At 48.5% G+C, this 23722-nt stretch overlaps 1 protein-coding gene across 1 annotated transcript in view; it reads left to right on the top strand.

Moving 5' to 3' along the window:
* PHF8 (PHD finger protein 8) overlaps nt 1-23722 on the top strand; it is a 102479-nt gene that overhangs the window by 45415 nt on the left and 33342 nt on the right. Inside the window, exons 13-16 of the mRNA XM_086940171.1 lie at nt 3304-3413; nt 10462-10643; nt 11856-11941; nt 16865-16998. Coding sequence (XP_086796297.1) covers nt 3304-3413; nt 10462-10643; nt 11856-11941; nt 16865-16998 — 512 coding nt within the window. The remainder of the gene's footprint in view (nt 1-3303; nt 3414-10461; nt 10644-11855; nt 11942-16864; nt 16999-23722) is intronic.

The following is a 23722-nucleotide window of genomic DNA, read 5'->3' on the forward strand; positions in this document are numbered from 1 at the left end:
GAGCAGCTATTTATCATGGGATTAAGCTACGCAAGAAGTATTTGGAACAAGACTTCCTCTTCTATACCCCCTCGTCCACCCACAAAGATAGTTTTTGCTAATGCTTCCTGGCAAGTTACGACAATCAAATGACCGCTTCAAAGAGCCAGTCCATCCCCACGGGTAGATAAAAAAATACTAAGCGGCTCCGTCAGGCCCCTCTGTATATGGAGTCATGGACCAACAGACTCCATAATTGCCACTACTGCTCGTAAAAGAGCCAACCGCCGGGCAGCTAGGGATATGCCACCTCCTGAAAAGAAAACTACGTGGATTGACGCAGCGGGGAATAGAGTAGCAGCACAGGCATTTAATCACTGGCACATTGCCAGTTCACCAGGCCCTTCTAGTACATTATGACAATCCCATTGGGATGAGATGGGGGAGCTACTACAGTATCTCCCCGAGGGCCATTGTAAACGAGGACAACAAATTGTTGCAGAGGGTCAGCTTATCGCCAATAACTCCATTAGATGTGCCCTAGCTGCAGCAGCTAGAAGTATCAATACCAGCGTGCACCTTAGACACGCTTGGCTCACGTTCCGGCTTCAAGCCAGAGGTCCAGCAGGCAGTTTTCAACATCCCTGTGACAAAGAACATCGTTTAGTCTCACAGGTAGACTCCACCTTAGATGAAATAATAGACACAGACCCTGCTGAAGCTATGGGATCCTTCAGACTATTTCTCCTAAAGGATCCTTTCGTTGTTCCAGCTTCGAGGGAGGTCATAAAACCACCACCAGAGATGCATCCACTTCTCTATCAAAACAAGGCCAATCCATCTACTGTAAGGGCCATTTATGGGGCTCCTTCAGAGGTAATAACAATAAAGTAACGGGCAGGGCCACTGACCAACTCGTAGCAACATCCACTGCATAACCGTGACTACCCAATCCTTCCCCGACTGCACACACCGTCGCGGGTAGGCTACAGTTTTTTCACACGTCTAAGAGTCCATTACATCAGACCTTTGGGTACTGGCCTTTATCCAACATGGCTAATGTCTGGAGCTCTTTACCACACCACCCAGTATCTCACCTGACGTTCACAGGCTATCATAGGATGACCTAACACTTCCTAAACGAGGTGAAAGCCATTCTTCTCAAAGGGGCCATAGAACCAGACCCTCATCAAAAACCAGGCACAGGAGGATATTCTCTATACGTTCTGATTCCAAATAAGGGCAGGACACGAAGACCAATCTTAGACCTCAAACCTCTGAACCACTAAATCCTATCAGAGCACTTTCATATGGTCACTCTACAGGATGTCATCCAACTTGTACAACGGGGCGACTTTATGGCAACATTAGACCGAAGGATGCTTAATTTCATATACCCATACATCCTGCTCAACACGAATACCTCAGGTTTGTCATAGGAGGAAAACACTACCAATTCAAAGTTCTTCCGTTTGGGGTCACTACAGCACCCCAAGTTTTCACGAAGTGCTTGGCAATGGTCTCAGCACATCTACGACGACCAAACGTTCATGTGTTCCCATACCTGGACGATTGGCTCATCAAAGCCGGCACACTCCAGCAGTGCCAACAACACGTTCAGTTGACCGTGGATCTGCTCCACAATTTAGGGTTCACCATCCATGTCCCCAAATCTTACATTCAGCCTTTTCAACTTCAAATATTCTTAGGAGCAATCCTTAACACACAGTAGTGTTTAGCGTACCCCAATCCCGCTCGAATATTAAATATTCAAATAATTCTACCTCAATTCCAGCGAAACAAAACATTTGCAGTTCGGACTGTCCTGGGAACGATGGCGTCTTGCATTTCCATAGTTTCCCACGCAAGACTACACATGGGCCCACTACAGCAACGTCTGTCTCGCCAGTGGTCTCAATTACAGGGTCCCCTCGAGTTTCTAGTGTTGATAGACCGCCACACTCACCTTTCTCTGGAATGGTGGAACTCCAACAATCTGTTGAAAGGGCCTCCTTTCTTACACCCTGTACCTCACATCACTCTTACAACAGACGGTTCAGAGACTGGTTGGGGTGCCCACTTGCAAGACTTGACAATACAATGTCTTTGGGATCTCGGCACATCAGCGACCTGAAGCTTCAAGTGATCTTCTTTGTTCTGGAAGCTTTCCTTCCTTATCTATCCCACAAGGTTGTCCTATTCCGGATGGACAATATGACAGCCATGTACTATCTACAAAAGCAGGGGAGGACACAGTCCTCTCAGCTGTCACACCTCTCTGGGATCGTCGCCATCACATTCATCTGTTGTCAGAGTATCTGCCATGGATGGACCGCAATCTTTCAGACCTGCTCAGCAGGACGTCCCAACAGACCCACGGATGGGAACTCCACCCACAAGTCCGCCTGTCTTACTTTTAAAAGTTGGGGTTTCCCCTGATCAACCTGTTCGCCATAGTCCAAAAAATGCTCAGACTTCGCCTCCAGGTACCCACACCTACTATCCAAGGGCAACGCACTATGGATATGTTGCGCCGGGATATTCGCCTACGCATTTCCACCTTTCCCTCATTCCCTTTCTAGTTCAGAAACTCAGGCAAACTTCTCACCATGATCCTTGTAGCTTTAGCTCGCCAACAAGCCGGTGTAGGTCAGCCAGTGCTACGTACCCATTTTCAAAGTACTGCAACTCCCACAGGCTAGCCATAGCTTGTAAGGAGGGACTGCGTTACAGAGCATGTGTATCTACAACCATGCATTCCAGTGAACGGATTATGCTACTTACCCTAGAAGCATCTGTTCACGGCATGTAGTGCTGTAGATTCAGATACGGCCTCCCCGGATAGTTACGTTCCATACTTCTCTCATGCATTTAAATCCTTATTCTTACTCTTCTTACACTTCCTTCTCACCTGCCTGCGGGAAACAATCTAACAAAATAGCCTGTCCATGCGCAGTATCATTGAGAGGAGGAGACACTCTGTCTCCAGGCTCGAAAGATTTCTTTGAAGAAAAATAACTTGCACAACTGAGAGCCCAACACTAGATGGTAGGAGTATGCAGAGCTTATGAACCTACAGCATTATGTGCCACGAACCGATGCTTATAGGGTAAGTAACATAGTCCTTCTGCTGTCCCCCCCCCCGCCCCCACAGCACACTGTCTGAAAAGCATTGATGATTGGTTTGCTGCTCCAGATTCTCACATTCCCCTGCTCTAGATTGTTGGATTCTGACCCCTGTGTTCACTTTTAGTCCTACTGATGAGTAGTGGTCACGTGCAGCTCTCGAGTGCCCTCTTACTGGAGTTTCTCTGCTCTTTACAGTACGACCTCCCCAGCTCTCTCCTGGAAGGCATAGACGACAACTTTGACCTGGATCCCAGCTTGGCCGAGAGCCGGCTGAAGCTTGTTCTTTCTAATGGCAAGTCTGTTGGGTAAGTGGAGCCCAGATGATGGTCTTGTTCAGGGCCACTGGAATTATGAGGCTGGGGAGGACCAAATTATGCGGGAGGGTTGAGTAAATTATGAGGCAAGAAAAGGCAAATTGTGCAGAATAATGCAACATATTTTGTGATGGTATTGCTTTCTTTTATGATTTTTACTCATGGTAACACTGTCTTGCAAATATTTCACCTAATCCGTACTAGTTTAACACCCAAATACAGCAATAAGTAACTGAAATATGGCCAGTTAGCTTTTGCAAAGAGCCTCTGCTGCGCGACAACTGGGGTTGAAAAATGTTTTGTAACTTTTAATCTTTTTATTGTACGGAGCTTTATATAGCGCAAACTTGACCTGAAGGTATTGGGTATCGGAGCGCTTTAGATAACACCAGTTGTGTTACATGAGGACACATTCATTTTTGTTAGGCACAGGAGATTAGGTAATCCATTTAGAATGACAGGAGGTTTTGCGTCAATGCCGAGACTCAAATCCAGTTCCCCAGATTCGAGGTCATCCGCCCTAGCCATTAGGCCAACTGCTCTCATCTTTTGAGGGGTGTTAAGAATGGGTTTCCCCCATTTAGCACGCCATGATTTTTTGCAATGGATTTCCTAGTTTTTGGACCTTCTTTATAGGCGAGTCGCCCTAAAGAAGTCGCACCTCCAGAAATGTCATATAAATTGGGCTGCGAGTGTGAACCACCAGTGTCCTCTTTTAAGATACGGCTGCTGCGATGGAGGTAGGGTAAGGGCACTGGGTTAGTTATACGTGAAGAGTTGAAACCTAGGAGCTGTGCATAGGTAACCTACTTGTGTTTGTTTTAACCCCTTCCATGCTCATGACTAGCTGAGCTCGTCATGAGGCTCAGTTGAGCTGTGCTGATGACGAGCTGAGCTCGTCATGAATACATGAGAATTCCCATTTCCAGCACAGGGGAAAAATAACCACAGCAGCGATGTGGTTAAGCTGCAAATTTGACTTGTCAAAATACCCCTTTTGATAGGCATAAACCTTCCTTTTAAATATGAAGTCGCACATATCTAGGCCTTCGTTCCCATAAAGACAGGATTCCGATATTTCAAAGTAGGATGTGCCGACTTTAATGTTGTTTGTCCTTGCAGTGGAACATTTCCCAAAGTGGTTTGCAATGCAGCATAGCCAGCGGCGGCCTTGGCAATCATTGATCTGTATTATTACATTTATTAAATGCTACATTTAGAAAGTTGGCGGCTAGAAAAATATTTCTTTCACTCGTTTGAATTGTAATTTAAGGTCCTCTTTAATGTTTAAATTATTACTTTAGAAATGCCACTTCTAGTGAAGTATACAAAAAGTGATTGATGCAGTTCTTGAATTAAGCTCAGTTACTGGTAACTACTCAGTCTGTATCCCAGTCCATTGTTTTTTGCCCAAATGCCACCTCCGTTTGGACCTAGCCATATGCAGATCAGTCTTGATCCAGCTCCTACTGGGAACAGCCCAGCCCGAACGCCAGGCCAGGTCCTCCTTTGAACCGAAGGAAAAGCAGCCTAGGACCAGTTTTGTCCAAGTTAGGGGTCTTCAGCCAGGTATATAGCGGAGACTGCAATGTACCTACTTCCAGGCAACATGTGGAACAAGCATTGGAAATGCAATAGGTCTCGCAGCATTAGAGTTAGTGCTTTTAGAATTGTTTATGGGTTTTTTTTGTAAATCTTTAGCATTTTTGTTTCCTGTAGCCAATGCTAAAGAATTACAAATAAAAAAAAGCCATAAACAATTCTAAAAGCTCTAACTCAAATGCTCCGAGACCTATTGCACTGTGTGAGGGTGAGGGGTTGAGGGTGGGTGAGGGTGGGTGAGGGTGGGTGAGGGTGAGTGAGGGGTTGAGGGTGAGTGAGGGGTTGAGGGTGAGTGAGGGGTTGAGGGTGAGTGAGGGTGAGTGAGGGTGAGGGTGAGTGAGGGTGGGTGAGGGTGAGGGGTTGAGGGTGAGTGAGGGTGAGGGTAGGTGAGGGGTTGAGGGTGAGTGAGGGTGAGGGTGAGTGTGATGCTGAGGGGTTGAGGGTGAGTGAGGGTGACTGAGAGTGAGGGTGAGTGAGGGGTTGAGGGTAAGTGAGGGTGAGTGAGGGTGAGGGGTTGAGGGTGAGTGAGGGTGAGGCGTTGAGGGAGGGTGAGGGTGAGGGTGAGTGAGGGTGAGGGTTTGAGAGTGAGTGAGGGTGAGGGTGAGTGAGGGTGAGGGTTTGAGAGTGAGTGTGGGTGAGTGAGGGTGAGGGTGAGTGAGGGTGAGTGAGGGAAGAGAAACTTCGTAACATATCTTGAATTAGAATGAAATGAAGTTTTGCCAAAGACACACTATACGTGGCTACAGGTCTGAAAATTCCAAAGCCTGCATAGAGTTTTAGAAAAGTACAACATTCGCGCTTCAGCCGTAAACGCATCATATAAAAAAATCTATTGCATTTACACTTGTTTGAGTTATTGGCATTGTAAATGGTACTGGCTTTTATAATAGCTCTCGCCCCCCTGCGTGTTTCCTGACAGCTCCCCCTTGGTAGACATTAAAGAGTAGTGCAGGAGGGGGCAGGTGCTTTTTATTATTTAGGGTGTCCACCCCTCCCCCCGCTGTCACTAAACTGCCTGTTTGAGGGGACACACACCCATGTGCCTAGGATCATAGAAGAGAAAGGTGAGCTTGAGATGCCCTTGCATGGGCAGTAGTGGACTTACTCAAGAGTCGAGGCCGGGCTCCGTCCACCAGGACACAGGATGTCCCAAGGAAACCTATGCATGGAATGAACACAGGTTAAGGGGAATGGGTGAGGGGGTCGAAGTGTAGAGGTGACTAAAGTATGTTATAAGATATTCATAGCTAGTTGAACAGGGTGATTAGCGAAGGGTCAATCCATCGCAAAGGAGCTTGGGTATGCTGCCTGTGAGTTAGAGACGGAAGATAAATCAATGGTGTGTGCAAGTGTGGTATGCTGCAAAGTGCTATGTCTAGTGGTGGTCAAGAGGGGGGTTGCAGGGCCAGGGCGCAAGGAATGCGGTGGTCAACCCGCGTGTCAGGCTGTAATGTTTGCGCGAGTCAGATCACTATGGAAGACACTACTGCGAGTGCGAGGATCAGGAGCGGGACGGGAAGCTTGAGAGGCAGTGCAGCGATGCAGAAGGTTGAAGGAAGCATAGCAGGACTCTGAAGGAGAGTCCACATAGTCGTGACGGGAGGTGCAGCAATGAGGGAAGGAAGCATGGCAAGGCTCTGAAGGTCCACAGAGTCACGGTGGGAAGTGCGGAAATGAGCACCATAGTAGGGCGTCAGACGCGGAGAGCAGCAGGGAAAGGAGGGTTCGCTCTGGATCGGTTCAGAGAAGCGGCATGAATGTCCTACAGCAAGGGAGTCAACGGGATGGGGCAGCGTGTTAGAGAGGAGCGCTCCATATTGGAATAGCAGGGTGGAAATCCACAGGAGGGAAAAGTAAGAAAATGGGTCAAGGAGGCCCTACGATGGGAAAACCGCGGGACGCGCCAGTGTATTAAAGGGAGTGTTAGATCAGCGGGATGGAGGAACCCAGGAGGGGGGACACTTACTGGAAATAATCGGCAGCCAGGATCAAATCGCACGAGCCGGCATTAGTCAAGCTATGTGCGAGGTGCTCAGGGCGGAAATAGATAAGGACGCGCAGCCGATCTCGTGGGTGGAGGGAAAGAAACTGCTTAAAATTCTTGACGCGCTGGTTGTCTAGTTTTTCGCTGTCGGCCATGGTGAGTTGGGGACTACGGGCATCGCTGCACTAACCATCTGGTGAAAGAGACGGAGGGCGACGGGACTCACAGATGGTTCTCTGTCAAATGTTGCTTGGGCTCAATGCCGGGACAGAAGGAGGAAGCCTCGCTCTGGGAGGTGTTGGCGTGCCACGTCCATTACGAGGGACAACCAAACAAGACGGAGGGAAGAGAGGGGAGGGGGGAGGAGAAATGCGACACGGCGGGAAGGGGAGGGGGCGGAGCGGGTAAACCAAGACGGACGTGCACGCGCTTTTAAGCTCAATGCGCATGCGCATTGAGCTTAAAAGTCACGGGCACTGCAAGGAATCGCCACGATTCCTTGCAGTGTGGATAAAAAGTGGATAAGTCCCAATACTCTCGCTTGCTCGATGCGCATGCGCATCGACAGGCGAGACCTAAAAAGCGTAACAGTCTGTTCTTCAGGAGGTGATTTGACCTACTTTTTTTTATATTAACCATAAAAGTTGAGCAACTACATAACTGTGGCATTTATTAATCTTTTTACAGATAGTAGTCCTCAGTTATACGTTTATAGATCACAGTGGCAGATGGATACAGCCAGGTAATTGTTTTTGTGCCCATGACAAAAAGGGGTTTCATTTAAGCCCAATATTTCAGCCTATCCACCATGAGCTTAGTATATGGGCCGTTTCAGGAATTTTCCTGCACGTCTGCTTTCCTCTTGGAGTAACTCTGAGCTGTTCCGCCCCTCTATTGTTAGGCTACATCCTTCTCTGTAATGGCGGTACCCAAACCCACAAATGCTCAGTTGTAACCATCTAGGTCATTAAAAGTGTTGAAGTGCTTGCGAGGGAGTTGGAGCACTTGAGTAACCTATAATGTCCAACAGAACACTTCCCACTGCCTCCCAAAATCCGTTAATGAACCTTCAGCTTCATAGCATGTGGAGAAAGTGCATCTCTTCTGTCTGACATATCAGACAAAGGGAGTGGAAAAGTCTCTTCCCGTTGTCCAGTCTTGCTCTGGTGAAGTATACATATATTGAAGATAGTTCAGTTGACTGTGAGTCGAAGAGACATCAATGTCCTTTAGGGCTGTCGGTGCCAACTGTTAATTTGCATCTTCCTTTGAGCCAAGACCTGCCTCCCCGGTGGGCGCCAAAGACATTTGGAGCACGTAGCGCGTTTAGTTAAGGTCTATATTTAAGGTATATGTTCTTGTCTGGAAAGGCTGGACCTGTATGGCTTGCTTTAAAAGATTGAACCCCAGGAATTAAAGAGTTCAGTCAGGAGACGGTGCATGGTGGAGATGTAGATATTGAAAGGACTTGGATTGGGGGAAGCCACATTCTTCATGTTGGTCTTCAAAGGATGTGATCTAATTATGTATGTGAGATAACTGCTTCTAGCGTAGACCCACTGTAAGAAAGTGACTCTGTATATACTGGACCAAAGTAAAGTACAGTGTGCACAGAGTCCACAGTCCCCAGAGGTTTTGCTGAGGCTAAAGTTAGATATAATCTTACTCTCTAGTGGTAGCTTGGTCGAGCAGTAAGGCAGTATCAGAGGACAGTGTAAAGCAATTGTTGTACACACAGAGTTGTGCTTCACCTTGCCTCTCCCAACTGAGGGGTGGAGTAGGCACAGGCTGGCACACCCCCTTTCCTCTCGTAGGATTTCTCGCCAGAGTGGGGGTCCGAACTGGTGGTGGCCAGTTGCTGAGTACAGCAAGTGGCCCGGAGAAGCTCACAAAGGCTGCATGCCTTTTGAAGCTTCCCTCTGCCCATCCTGGGGGAGGAGACCTAGCACCTCGCCCAGGATGTGCATTGTTGCAGGCCCAGGAGAGCGGGGGCTCTCCACCCAAGGGTCCAACAACATGTCTGCTGTGTGGCAGCCTCTCAGACCAGACGCGGATTGTAGGTTAGGTTTTAGGGGGCATCTCTAAGATTCCCTCTGTAGTGCATTTTACATTAAATCCCACACTGGCATCGGTGTGGGTTTAATGCGCTAAGAAGTTTGATATCAAACTTGTCAGTCTTCAGTGGAGCCATTATGGTGCTGTGGAGTTCGTAATGACAACCTCCCAGCACCATATACTCTTAATGGCATCCCTGCACTTACAGGGCCCAGGAATGGCCCTGGGTACTGTAGGGGCATAGGGCACCCAGCTAGAGGGGTGGCTGTTGTATGCCAGGGCAGTGGGTTTGTGGGCATGGCACACAGGGATGTGTGCCATGTCGACTCCTTGTTTAGTTCTGCACCAGGACAGTCAGCCTGCAAAGACAGTATGTGTGTGTCAGGGCACAGGGCCCCTAAGGGTGGCACAATAAGTGCTGCAGCCCTCAGGGGTCTTCTCTGGTCACAATGCCCTGGCTACCTAGGTTACCATTTACCAGGGGCTGACATGTGGCCAGAGATGCCAATTGGGTTTAGCCTCTAGTACAGTTTTTAGGGAAGAAACACAGGCCCTGGATACCTGATTGGCAGGGACCCAGGGCACACCAAGAAAAAGTGCATCAGGTATCAGGCAAAAAGTGGGGGGGGTTACTGCAACAGAAACCCACTTCCTTACATCCACCAGCTGCGTCCTACTTCACGGAACCCCTCTAGTGCCACAACTAAAACGTTCCATCCCAAAAAAGAGGGGGGGGGGTCTCCATTGCCTTTTTATTATACTAACCATGTTGAGGGATACCTCCCATGCCACAATCACTGCATTGGTGGCCGAAGGGGCCCACACACCCCATAGAGGAAATTAATTGGGCGCATTGGCTGGGTTTGTTCCGGCAGTCATTGATGAACCCTAGTTGGTAAGCCCAATAGGAGGTCAGGAAATCAGCTGTGCCCAAGGTACCCTCATCTGCTGAATTGCAGCATTTAGCCATGGCTGTTCTGGTAATCAAATTGTTCCAGAGGACGACCCTGGGTATCACATTGATGTTCGTTATCCTTTAGGGACTTCACTTTCTCTTTCATTAAGGTCCTTAACCGTATGTTGCAGCTCAGGAACGCTCTTAGGACCCGGCTCTTTCCTAAGTAATTCTGAGTCTAGGCTTTGTTATCAACCTTCTAATGCACTCATTTTTACTTTTTGTGCTCTGTCGGGGGCTTTTACCTCATTCATGCTCTTGTGATCTTAATCATTTTAGAGGCAGCACCAGGATACCAATTGGTGATGGAACTCTCTTTATAAATTCTATAAATACAAATTAATAAGTGTACTCGTTGTGGATTGTGCGGAGGGCAAGGGATGGGTCTGTAGTTGTTGCTGCCTAGGGAGGAAAGTTTCACTTCCTTTATTTTTCGCTTTCAGTAATAAGAGGACCCTCATTTCTTCGAAGCGCCAAAAGACCAAGCACTCGCACAAGGCCAAGCTCCTTCAGCATAGCGCCTGCTTTGTGGATGGCATTGACCTGGATTCTGAGGAGGACCTTCAAATCGACGAGACACCACGGAAGGAGAAGAAGGTCCCCTCCCCAAGGAAGAAGCTTCCAAGTATGTAGAGATTGTCCTATCCGAAGTGTTTTTTGTTCTTGCCTAAGTTCAGAATGAACCTGCTAACCACATGGTGATCAGATGTGTGCAGAATGAGCCTGAAGAGATCGCTTTCTAGTATGAACCTTCATTCTCTTATTCCACAGCTCCCCCCCCCGGAGATGCATTCCTCTACATTCTGTGCGTCTTTGCTGCCACACGGTCTCCTACCAATAACCAGATTCTCAAAAAGAAGCTGAAGGGGCGGAGAGACCCCATTGCAGGGATAAGATCAAGCTCACAATACCATAGGGACGCCCCGGATGGTCCCTCTCTCCGCCCCTCCACCTGGCCCGCCTTCTCCCTGGGCTACTTCTCCCTCCCCCTGGAGCCCCCGGCCCACTAGATGAGCCACTCACCATGACCTAAGAATAAGAAATAAGGTGACAAACTTGCAGGCAGAGGACCCCCGGTAGATTAATACGTTTTAGTTTGATATCTATTGTTTCGCAGATGCCTTAAACTTGTTTTCTTTAGTTTTATATTACGACATATATACAGATACATATAGGGCATAATCGTGAGAGAACGATAGTGCGGACAATGGACACAACTACTCCCCACAGGGCCCCTTGACACAGGAGGAACATGTCGGTACCAGTGGCCAAACAGAGGGGCGGCAATTACCCAAGGGAATGTTGTCTGTTGGGGATGGACTTTCAAGGAATGATTATTGTTTTGCTTAAATGCCAAAGAATGCCATAGATCATGATGACTATATCCACTCCAAAGTGTGATCCTGCTGTTGATGTGAAAATCTACAGATTGTACCGAAGTTAATTTTTTAAATGCCAATAAAAACAATATTTAAAAAAAAAAAAAAGCTGACGCAGGCAGGACTCTCTGTGGGAGGTGATGAGACACATTAGGAAAAGTCCTCTGAATATTGGGAATGGGCACGGCTAAACAGTCGTACTAGAAGGGGTTATGGAGGGACCAAGGAGGTTCGTCCCCCATTCCCAAACTTAAATCCTGTAAATGACAAATGTTACAGAAACAGCTGTTCAGGGCCAACGTTTTCAAAATACCGGTCATCCTACGAAAACTAAGTATTCAGCCTCTTTTCAACTCCAAAATGTCTCAGAATCCCACCTCAAAGTTGTTTTTTGTACTGTATGGCATGTCTAACATTTCCTTTACTGATAGCTTTGTCCTTTTTCTTTTTCTTTGCAGAGTTCCCACGAAAACTGCCGCGTGCTAAACCCTGCTCTGATCCCAACCGCATTCGCGAGCCCGGTGAACTGGAGTTCGACGTTGAGGTAGGAGCATGTGCGTGTGTGGTCTTTTGCTTCTTCAGGCTAAAATTATCTTTAAAGTGTATGATTTTGGAATCATTCTTTAATGCCTTGAGTGATGAATGACCCCTTATTCTTATCTATAATTTCCACTTTGGTAACTTCGAAGTCATTCAGTCTACCAAGTGTGATGGTGTGGATCGCCTCTTGAAATGTTTTGTGCATTGTTTGAGTTGCTCTGTTGTGAAAGTGCCTCTTTTGACATGGTTAGGCCCCCACTTTTTTCCTGGACATTGATGTGTTTTCGATTGTAGTGCACAGGGTCCCTGCACGTCAGGTCCCCTGTGCCAGTGCTTCTTCCCTAAAAACTATTCCCCAATAGGCTCTTCAGGCCCCTTTAAGTCCCTATTAAAAGGTACCTGGGTACCAAGGGCATTTTGACTGAAGAGGGTCCCTTAGGGACCCCTCACCTAGGCAATGCAGACTGCCACAGCAACATGCATGGTCTTGTGCAGACAAAATGCCAAATTCGACATGGCACACTATCTGTCTGCCTTACCCGCTAGCATTGCCTAAGGCAGGGTGCACTATATCCCAGGTGTGGACATATCTGCATGAGCAGATATGCCCCTACAATATTGGGGTCTGTTCCTTAATGTTGTAAGTGCCAGGGAAGCCAGAGAGGTACACAAGGGGGTGGTGATGGACCGAGCATCTGAACCAAACAAACACGAACACCCAGTCAAAAGATCTGGGTTTGATCCATCACCGTTCTTTAGCCCACTCTGCCACCCCAGTTCAGACATGGCTATATGCAAATCAGTCTGACTCTGTGCCTCATGGGAACAGTCCAGCCCGAACTGCCAAACCATGCCTTCCCTGGACCGGAAACAAGCTTCCGAGGACCGGTTTCTGGCATTCCAGCCGTCTTCAGCCCGGCTTGCTTGAATCCAGTGGCAAAGTGAGCAAGGGACTCACGTCTGCACATACCCTGCCACACTTATGGCGGCCAAAGCGGTACAAAAGGGGGTGGTGATGGACGGAGCATCTGAACCAATCAAACATGGAATCCACGGCGACGCCTGCAGCCTGAATCGAGAGCCTCCCCCTGATCGCAACCGACTGTCATATGTAGATGTTCAAAGGCACCCGTCGTCTCTGGACCTTAATGAGCTGAATCTATGGTGCTCCTATGACCCCTACATCTCTCCTTACCTCTGCTGTCCTTGATCTCCCTTCTGCAACCTCTAGTGCGACAATTGCAGGCTATTTGTTGAAAGCAGAATCTCCATTGAAAAGCATTGGGCGCCTGATTCTGAATTTGCACCCTGCACCGGCCACCCCTGTGCTGGTGGTGTATATATGGTGCTGCTTTGTGCCCCCGCTGAACTTGACCTAACCACCAAAGCTTGGCCCATGCAACTGATTTGCTTACCTGCAAGTAGCGTAGCTCCGAGCACCCCCAGTCTCCATTGAAGCGCATTGGACAGACCTCGGTTTTTTTCCTCTTGTATCTTGCCGCTGGTGGTGCTTGTTTGGTACTCGCTTGTTGACCTTTGGTCCTGAAGACTTGTACTGTAAGGTGTGAACCTACTTGTTCACCGCATTACTATTTTCATTATTAGGATAACCTTGAACTGTTCAGAAATTGCAGAAAGTGTTTACTTTTGAAAGTGAAAAGTATTTTTATTAAAAACATACTTAACTTATTGCAAAGATCTTGGTCTTAAAATAAAGAACAAACAAAACTTTTTCTAAAATTGCGATGAATCTACTTCTAGAGTCGTGTGTGCATTATGGATCACTGTTGTGCAATAAAAGTGTTACACTCCTCTGTTAGGCCTAAGGCTGCTCGCCCACACTACCCCTGATGGAGCACTTTGGGTTTTACCTTGAGCCCGGTACACTTTTGGGGAACCCTTGGACTTTGTGCAGCCTACCCGTGGAACTGGAACCGCTCCATCACTATCAGTTTTCATACAATCTCTGAACATGTGGCTTTCGTACAGTAATAGGTGTGTTTTCTTTATGGATTATCACTGCCCATAACTAGGACCCCAGAATCTTAACCATCATGTCTCTTCAGCTCCAGGACACCTCCGGGCAGGAATATGCGCTTAATAAATCCTTCCTTCATTCATTCATTCATTCACTGTATAACCACCTAGCAGTATACCATATACAGAGTAGGCTTCCTAAATTGATGTTGCAGCAGTGGGCTCAAGACTTTCATTGAATTTTTGTTTATCCCTCTCCCCCCCCCCCCCCCCCCCCCCCCCCCACACACACACAAAAAAACAATTATTGGAACAGTGTTAGGGCCTTGGCCCCCACTTCAGTTTAGAAAATAAGTCTATTAAGTAGTTAGGCCTTAGTATTCCTTCTGCATATTTTTTAATCTCTAATAAGACCCCAACTACTTTCAAAACCATGTCCGAAACTCCAGGGACCAGCCAGGAGGTCAACCTGGCCCTCTATGCACTTCTGTAAGTTTCCCAACTTTAAGATTTATGCAAATCAAGGAAAAGTGCCCTGGGCCCTAAACCCACAAAAGGCAGTCTCCTGCAGTTGCTGGCAGAAAATGACAAGGCCATGACCAATCAAACGTTTTCCAATGGGGAAGAGGAGGAGGAGGAGGAGGAGTCCCAAGAAGTAGAAGAAGGGGACTATGAGACCATCACTATCCCTATCCAATGGGAGGTAGGGGGCCTTTGATGGGAGCAAAGCTCCTGGACTTAAGCTCAGGGCAAAGGGTGCTCTGGTTTAGCACAAGGTGCACCCATAGTGGCACAGGGGTGGCTGGGTGCAGGGTGCTGTTTTGGCCTTGGGTGCCCTCTTTTCAATGGAACTTGCCAGTTTTGGATTTTGGCTGCAGGCTCCGTCCAGCTTCCCAGGTAAGTTGGAGGGCTCTGGGACATAGGTGCACCTCGGGTTCTTTTCTTCAGGACGCAGGGCGGCTGCATGCAGGGGTGTCTTTTGAGGTTGTATGTCACCTTATCGGGCCACTCAAAGTTGGGTGGGTTGCTGTGCCGAAGTTGCAGGCAACGTTGGGGAGTCCTGGAAGGCTCCACCCACGGTGGACTCAGACTCTGGAGCGCTGGGGGGCCTCGCTGTGACTGGTGGGCCAGCCGGATTCGGGCCGTAGGCGTCTGGTGCAGTGGTGGTTCCAGGTGTTGGGTTCCTATTGTCTTCAGCAGGCTTGGAGTCTTTCTTTGGAGATACTTTTGAACAAAGCTGCTGTTAACAGGAGATCTGGTCTTTGTTCTAGGCAGTCAGCCCTCCCAGGGTCCTGGAGGTCGCTGGCTGCAGGACAAGGGGATCTCTGGAAACGGCAGACCGGTCGGTAGGGTTGGGGCCAAGTCAGTTCTCTGCAGTCTCCTCTGCTGGGCGTCTTCTTTCGTCCTTCTTAGGTAGCGGGAATCTGTCTAATTGGTTCAGGGCTGCCCCCTAAATACTGCATTTAGGGGATGTTTTAGGGGTCTAGAGGTCAGTAGCCAATGGCCTACTGACCTTAAGGTGACTACACTCTTGATGTGCTCACTCCAACCCCTAACCCTGATTGGGGAGTGCCTGCCATCTACAAGATGGCGGGCACTGGAGAGTGGGCTTCCCCACGCCTCCCCTACCTGAGGGGTGGGGTTGGCAGAGGTGCGCACACCTTCTGGGCTGGCTAAAAAGGTGGGGAGGTTGGGATCAGGCCCAGGAAGGGGGCCTGCTCCTGATAGCAATTAAGGCTGGGGGGTCGCATTACAAAGGCTCCCCTTCCACATACGGCTCTTCCTGGCCTGGGGGAGGTGTGAACACTTCCCAGGAAATGCTTCTGGGCTCAGGGAGCGATGGCGATGGGGGTCCAGAAACATGTCTTTTGGTGGCAGGCTGGTGTGTACCAGTCAGGGAACCCACCAGAGGCTGGTCGTTTTTCATGCAGCATCTCTAGGATGCCCTCTGTGTGCATCGTATAATCAATTCCAAACGGGCATTTGTGTGGTTTTATTATGCTGAGAACTTTGATACCAAACTTCCCAGTATTCAGTAAAGCCATTATGGTGCTGTGCAGTTCGTAATGACAATCTCCTAGACCATATACTCTTTATGGCTTTACTGCACTTATAATGTCTAAGAATGGACTTTGACACTGTAGGGGTACAATGCTCTTGCAACTGTACCCTCACCACTTGTATAGTGCATCCAGCTAGAGGGGTGGTTTACCTATATCATAGGCAGTGGGTTACAGGTATGGTAAATAGCATACATAGCTATGTCGAGTCTTCACATTTCTCTGCACCAGAACATGCAGCAGAGAGAGTGAGTGTGAGAGAACAGGGCCTCTAAGGGTGGCACAATATATTTTGCAGCCCTTAGAGGCCTTAGAGGCCTTCCCTGGTCACAGTGCCCTGGGTACCCATGGTACCTTATACAAGGGACTGATGTGGCCAGAGAGGTGCCAATTGGGGGTACAATGTACAGTTTTGTGAAAGAACACAGTCCCTGGGACCTTGTCTGTCTGGGATCCAGAGCACATCAAGTCAAAGTGCATCAGAAATCTGGCAAAAATTGGGAGGGTGGGGTTACTGCAACAGAACCCGAACGTCTGCCACCTGTGGAAAATTCACAAGGTGAGAAATCTGCGGTTATATAGAGAATCCACTAGAAAGAACATTACCGAAGGTAAGTAACTTGTTCGTTGGGTCTGCTGCCTTAGGGTGAGGGTCATTGAATATGGGAAGAGGGGGCAGAGGAGGGTTGTGTATAAGCCCTGGATCCCAGTACTCTTTTAGTATTGTGTTCTCCTGTGTTCATATCTGCTGTCTGGTGGGGAGGAGCAGTGAATTTGTAAAGTGGGAGGGGGGTATTTTTGGCAAAATGATGGGTGGTTTTGGTGCATACCTTAGAACCCACAGTATCTCCCCTGGTTTATGTTCTATTTCCTGGTTTCTTGTCTTTCAGGAGGACTACACAACGGACGAGGAGCTGGACAACATGATGAGCCAAAAGCTGGGTGCCAGCTCTGGCGCTGGAGGGATCCTTGATCTGCTCAAGGCCAGCCGGCAGGTGGGCGGGCCGGATTACGCAGCACTGGGGTAAGCGGAGGCTTGGAGATTGTTTTGTCTGTTATGGTTTTTCCTGTCCCATAATCCTGTACTTCAGCTTTTCATTTCAAGCAATTTTCCATGTTCTCTTTGCTTCTGTAACTTGATTGTCTACTTTTCTGCTCTTTCACACAGCAGAGTATTCAGTATGCACCTATCAGCCCCTTAAACATCACGTTGTTAAATCAAACCTTGATGCCCAAATGCCTTGGGATTGGATGCACCAATCCAAGTCTTTAGCCTAATGTACCTGCTTCTGTTTTTTATAAAGCTATTTTTGTAAAGATCTTGTATAGGGGTTGTAGGAAGCTGGCACTCTACACAGCATGGTTCGTTTTAGTGTTGTATATGAAGTGTCCAGGCAAACCTTATTGTTTTACAGATGCTAAAATGATAACCCTCAATGCTCCGTTTGTTTAGAAAAGTAACTTGTATTTTTACATACTTTTTTATACCAAGAAGTTCGTTATCAGTTAAATACCTTTTTAAATATTGATTTTTGCAGGGTTGTAAAATGTTAATTTAAATGCGTCTGCGCAGCAATGCTTACCTATGCCGAAAAAAGGCATATTTTGCCTACAGGTTTTTACAGTCTGTTTCCGGGTGTCTCTTTCAGGGTTGCAGTGGGCCAAGGTCCAAAGTACAACCAGCAGTTACTCGTTACCTGCCCTTGGGCATCTGGGTGCAGAGGTGCTGGTCGGGTTGGTAGCCTTATGCACTACACTGGAGGAGAGAATGAGAGGCCAACCTAAAAACTGGCTGCACATGGGGACTTAGGGACAACTCTGGGAACTCCCATTGGGGTGCTTGGTTCACAAAGGTCCTGGGAGCAAGGCAGAACAGTCCGTTCTCAGTAACCTAAGCCAGGGTGCACTGGTGAAGAGGGGTTTGGTCGGCTGGGCTGGTTCATCACCGGGCCTTGTGGTTGACTGCAAAAATCAGGACAGCTGAGACACTCTGGAAGTGAGTCTCTACGGTGCTGACGTCCCTCATCAGCTGCTCCGTCTTGGTGCGGTTGGAGTCCCATCTGGACTTGGTTGCTGCAAGGGGTCAAATGGGTAGTGGTGCTGTGCAGCTCCAGTTGGTCCTGGCATCTTCCCATTTGATGGGGAGACCGAGCTGAACTTCTGGAGCACGGAGACCTCTTCCTTGGCGACTGCTGCCTTAGTATGACCGGAGAGCGGCCATATGGTAAACCGGATTTTGCTTTTTGGTGCCTGCAGACTGCAGGGGAATAGCTTCTCTGCTCGAAGGAAGATTGCTGGTAATTTGTGACTGTCTGGCAGTCTGCCGGGGTTCTTGGTAGGGGCTCGGCTGCAGGATGAGCTGGTTTCTTTACGAGTGTCGAGACTGGTGCAGTTAGGAAGGGGTTGGCACCAAAAGCCCACACTAAGTCTTCAATTCTCGTTTTCGTGGCTCTTCTTTGTCTTATTCTGGATCTGTCGAATATGAATTCCTAGCATCAGGGGTGCCACCTTCAGGTTCAATTTAGGGGGCATTAAGAGAAGTGACAGGTAGTTGCTAATGGGCTACTTTAGGGTGACCACTCGTATATTACCATTTCCTGTGGGGAGTGGCCATAACCCTGCCTAATTCCATCAAAAACTGGGATGGTGGAATTCTAGTTGTCGTGTTAACAACAGGTAGTCAACCTTAGGGTAGTGTTGGTGTAGTAAGATGGCTCTGTATATACTATACCAAAGTGAGGTATAGTGTGCATAGTCAAGTGGAACCCCAAAGGTAGGCAGACTTAAAGTTAGATAGCACCTCACTCTCTATTTGGGGTAGTGGGGTCGAGCAGTAAGGCTTTATTGGAGGACAGTGTTACGCATTTGAATTCACACACTCAAAGACTTCAGACCAATTGTTTTTGTATAAAAAATATTCTTTGTGTTCTTTTATTTTGTAGAACTAAGCAGGCCTGGTACAGGTCAGCAATAAATACTTTACAGTAGTAATGCAGTTTTAAATTGCAATTGTAAATGTACTTTGATTTGATTACAGCAGTGTTACTGATAATGCGGCACTTTTCAGAATACAGTACATGTACTTTGTAAAGGATTTTGAGTAAAATGACCAGTAGATTATTTTACAGATTACTTTTCTTACACAGTGCAGTATGCCTGGATACTGCACTGGGACATTTCCTGTAAACAGGTGAGTAAAAGCGTTTTTGTTAATTAGTAACATTTTAAAGAATTTCTTTAGGTTTTTAAACTCCGCACTTAAAAACGTTTCCAAGAAAAACAGTCCATGCTATTCTATGGAGGAAAATAGTGTTATTGGTTTTCGGGTAAGTATTCGGTAGTGGGAGGTGAGGTTCTGGGGGTTGGCTCGGGGGTCCCCAAGAGTCAGGGATGCACTCTTGTTACACCCTCAGCGGCACTAGGGCGGCCGGGTGCAGAGTGCTGAGGCCCAATGTTATCCAACAGGGGCCTCCAGTTGGTGGCTGCTAGTGAGCAGGCCACTTGGTTGTGGAGGCAAAGCTCCTGGACTTTAGATCAGGGCAAATGGGAAAACAAAGTAGCACCAAAGCTGCACCCTCAGCGGCACTAGGGCTGCAGGGTGCTGTTTCGTCGTCTGGTGCCCTGTTTGCAATGCGGAACCTCCGGTTTGCAAAGGCACTGCAGGCAAGTTGGGATATTGGGGGTTGGTTAGGCACCGTCTGTTGGGCCACCCAAGGCAGTGGGGCGTCTGGTGCAGGAGTGCATTTTAGGGTCTAATCTTACAAGCTCCTGGTCATGGTTGGGGGGACCTTCCAAATTCAGGCTGCAGTTGTCGGCGGGTGCAGATTCGCAGTGTCCGGCCGGAGAAAGTGGTTGGAGATGAACAAACCTGGTGTTCACGGGAGACAGTCTTTGTGGTTGAAGGCAGGCAGGTCCTCTGGGGTTTTCCAGGTTGCTGGCTGCTGGACATACCAGGATTTCGCAAGAGCAGGTTCAAGGTGGAGACAGGCCGGTAGGGCTGGGGCCAAGTCAGTGGGCATCTTCCTCTTGTTAGCTTCGGCACAACTGTTCAGTCTGTGGTTTTTATTTTACTCCAGTATTGGAACTTTCATAGATTCCCATTGCTTGTATCATTCCCCGTCGTCGGAATGGGAGCCTCGGTAATAATATATATATATATATATACCTAGGTAAATACACCCTAATAGGTGTAAAAAAGGTAAAAAATTAGGCCTAGGCCTCATTATCTTTTGCAGCCTATTGCTGTCATTATGTAAAAAGACCCAAAGTCCCCTTAGCAACCAATCAGATCAGCCTCACCCTGTAGAACCTTCCTGAGAAAGCTCAGAGCCTCAGATTTTCTACCGCTTCGTTGGTGACAGGGAGTCTCCTTAGAGCTCTGCTCTAACTTCAACTTGAGGTACTGTTTAAACAGTTTTCTTTAAGGATTTCTTTCAGCTTTGTCATGGCTGATAAGGAAAAGAAGAGCCTTTTCAGGTCTTGTGCCACTTGTGGCAAAAAACGACTTTATACAGAGGATCAACATCAAGACTGTATTTACTGTCTATACCCAGACCATAAGGTCGATAAGTGTAGTATATGCAGGAGAATGTCTGTTAAAACCCTCCGTGATCGTGAAGGACGGCTGCTTCTGTGGCTCAGGAAGTTGGAAAGGAGGGAGGAAGTAGTGTCTGGTGATGAGGAAGATGCCAGATCAACATCTTCAAAGACTTCATTGAAGAGGGGCGGATCGTCTGTGGACACTTCAACTGAACCCCCCTTAAAGGCTGTGCGTGTGACCTCTGATAGGTCTGGCAAGCCAGGGCCTATCGAATCTCCTCACGTGAGTGTAAAGGAGAGGGAAAGGCAGGCACTGCAGGTGCAAAAGGCTAAACTGGATGAGAGCTCGGCTGGGCCTTCCCACCAGGTTAAAGTAGCCAAGTCCGTCAAAAAACCGACTGTAGAGGCTTCTACAGGGGTCAAGAAGGACTCTAAATCATCTGAGGTGATTTTGTCTCCTCAGTCGTCGACGAGCCATCCAGCGACGACGAGGACGACGACGAGAGCGTCGACGAGGACCTCGATGTCGATTCCGTCGACGAAGACTGGATCGACGACGGCGTCGTCGACGATGACCACGTCGACGGTGACCACCACGTCGACGAAGACCATCCCGTCGACGATGACTATTCCGTCGACGGTGGCAATCTCGATGACGACGATCCCGTCGACGAGGACGGTGAGCCCGTCGACGACGACAGCTCCGTCGACGAGCCCGTCGACGATGGACCCGTCGACGATGACAGTTCCGTCGACGATCCCGTCGACGGTGAACCCGACGACGATGATGGTTCCGTCGACGATGCCGTCGACGGTGAAGGGACTCTCGTCGACGATGCCGTCGACGACGATTCAGAATATAGAAACGGTGGATTTGTTTTCAACGCCGTTGACGACAGGAGCGCCAGAGAACAACAGAAGGAGGAGGATAACCCCAGATATGACTTCTCCAAGGAAGGTACCATCATTACCTCCACCCCTTTTGTTGGATGAAGATGACTACTCAGAAGAGGAAAATGAGATGTATGGGGACGCTTACAGTCCATCACAATTGAATCTGAAATACCATGATTCGGATTTGGATGAGGAATATTATTATCAAAAGGAACAGCGGCCAGAGAGACAGGTTGCATACCAAGATACCCAACCACAGCAGGGCATGGTATCGATGCCTATAAGTCTTTTGACAGACTTGAGGGCTATGCTGGAGGAGTATAGGAGCAAGAAGGGGTTGCAACCTGTGGAAGGTCAAGCACAGGTTCAACCGCAGGTGGTGGCAGCACAGTCAGTGCGGCCTGCACAGGAAGAACATGAGAGGGCATATCCTCCGCAAGTCCAAGTGGATACCTCGGATGAAGAGGAAACGGGGCAAAACCAAGATCAAGAGAGTGAATGGAACCAATATATTGCTCCGGATCCGGCTTCACCAGTGCCAGACCCGGTCGATTCGCCTCCGGCTGATGTAGGAGGTTTCTTCAGCCTGATGGAAAGAGCCACAGCGCGCTTTAAGTTAGCGATGCCGACAACATCTACAGATTGTTTTTTATACGATTTCAAAGAGGCATACCGTAAGGCCGTGCGCTCGATTCCCATTGTGGAGCACATATGGGAGGAAGGGAAGAAAGTGATGCAGACCCCAGCGACGGTCATTCCAACTCTTCCGCGCTTGGAGAAAAAATATAAAGCTCCAGATGACAGTCCCGCCTGTTTGATTGGACAACCTAGACCTGACTCGGTCATATCGCAGGCGGCACAGAAGAAATCGCGGAATCCTTCGGCCACCCTCACGACTCCGCCGGATAAGGAGGGTAGAAGGTTGGACAACGCTGGGAAGCGTTTTTCGTCGATGGCTAGCTTGCTGGTCAGAGCGGCGAATGCCTTGGTGATCCTAGCAAGGTACGACCGCCAGATGTGGAGTGATGTGGCACACTATGTGAATCTGCTAGCGGATGACCAGAAAGCGGAAGCACAGAAACTTCTGGAAGAGGGACAACGTTCCTCTTCGGAAATGATTGACTGCGCGATGGACATCGCCACCATCTCTTTCCGTGCCCTAGGCAGTGCAGCGGTTCTTCGGCGACAAGGATGGCTGAGAGCTACATACTTCCGGCCAGAGGTCCAGAATAGGATTTTGGATTTGCCCTTCGACGGGGACATGTTGTTTGGGAAACATGTCGACGATACCCTACAGGGTATAAAGAAGGACACAGAGACAGCAAGGGCTCTGGGGAACCTGCAATATAGAAAGACACCGTTCCGTGGAGCACGAGGAAGAGGTTTCTCTTCACCTAGAGGAGGTTATCAGCAACAGCGATATTCACAGCAGTCGCAGTCTTACAGGCCCCAGTACGGCAATCAATACTATCAGAGGCAGTCGCAATCCCAGTCTTTCTCTCGCCAGAACGCTCGTGGACGACAGGGGCGTCAGGGCAAGGACGCTGGCAAGCGTCAATAGCGGCCTCCCGACTCTGCCAACTGTTCCTCCGCTTCTGGGATCTCCAGTGGGCGGCAGGATATCACAACATCTGAGCAGCTGGGAAGAGAATACATCGGATCAGTGGGTATTAAATATCATCCGAAATGGGCATACTCTAGAATTCCAGGACTTTCCACCTACAAGAGCTCCCCACGCCGCTACTTCCAGCCATCTGAACCTTCTTCAAGAGGAAGCTCAACAAATGCTTCAAAAAGGGGCGATCCAGCGTGTTCCCCTATCACAAAGGGGAGAAGGTTTCTATTCCAGATTTTTTCTGATCCGAAAGACAAAACAAAAGTGGCGTCCTATCCTGGACTTGAGGGAGCTCAACACCTATCTCACGAAACTATCGTTTCGGATGATTTCACTCCAGGACATATTGCGCCTCTTGAACCCAGGCGACTACATGGCAACATTAGACCTGGAAGATGCCTATTTTCATATCCCGATCCATCCAGCTCACAGACGTTTCCTTCGCTTTACAGTAGGCAAGAGTCACTTCCAGTTCATGGTGCTCCCATTTGGATTAAAGTCCGCTCCTCGGATATTCACAAAGGTGCTGGCACCGGTAGCGGCATTTCTGAGAAGACAGTCGCTGGAAGTATTCCCGTACTTAGACGACTGGCTGCTGAAGGCCCCAAGCTTGCAAGAGGCATCGAAGGCAGTGGACACGTGCTTGAACCTCTTTATTCATCTGGGTTTACAACTCAACAAGGAAAAGTCAGTTCTTCAG

The sequence above is a fragment of the Lissotriton vulgaris genome, chromosome 10, assembly GCF_964263255.1.
Source record: "Lissotriton vulgaris chromosome 10, aLisVul1.2, whole genome shotgun sequence".
Classification (NCBI taxonomy): Eukaryota; Metazoa; Chordata; class Amphibia; order Caudata; family Salamandridae; genus Lissotriton; species Lissotriton vulgaris.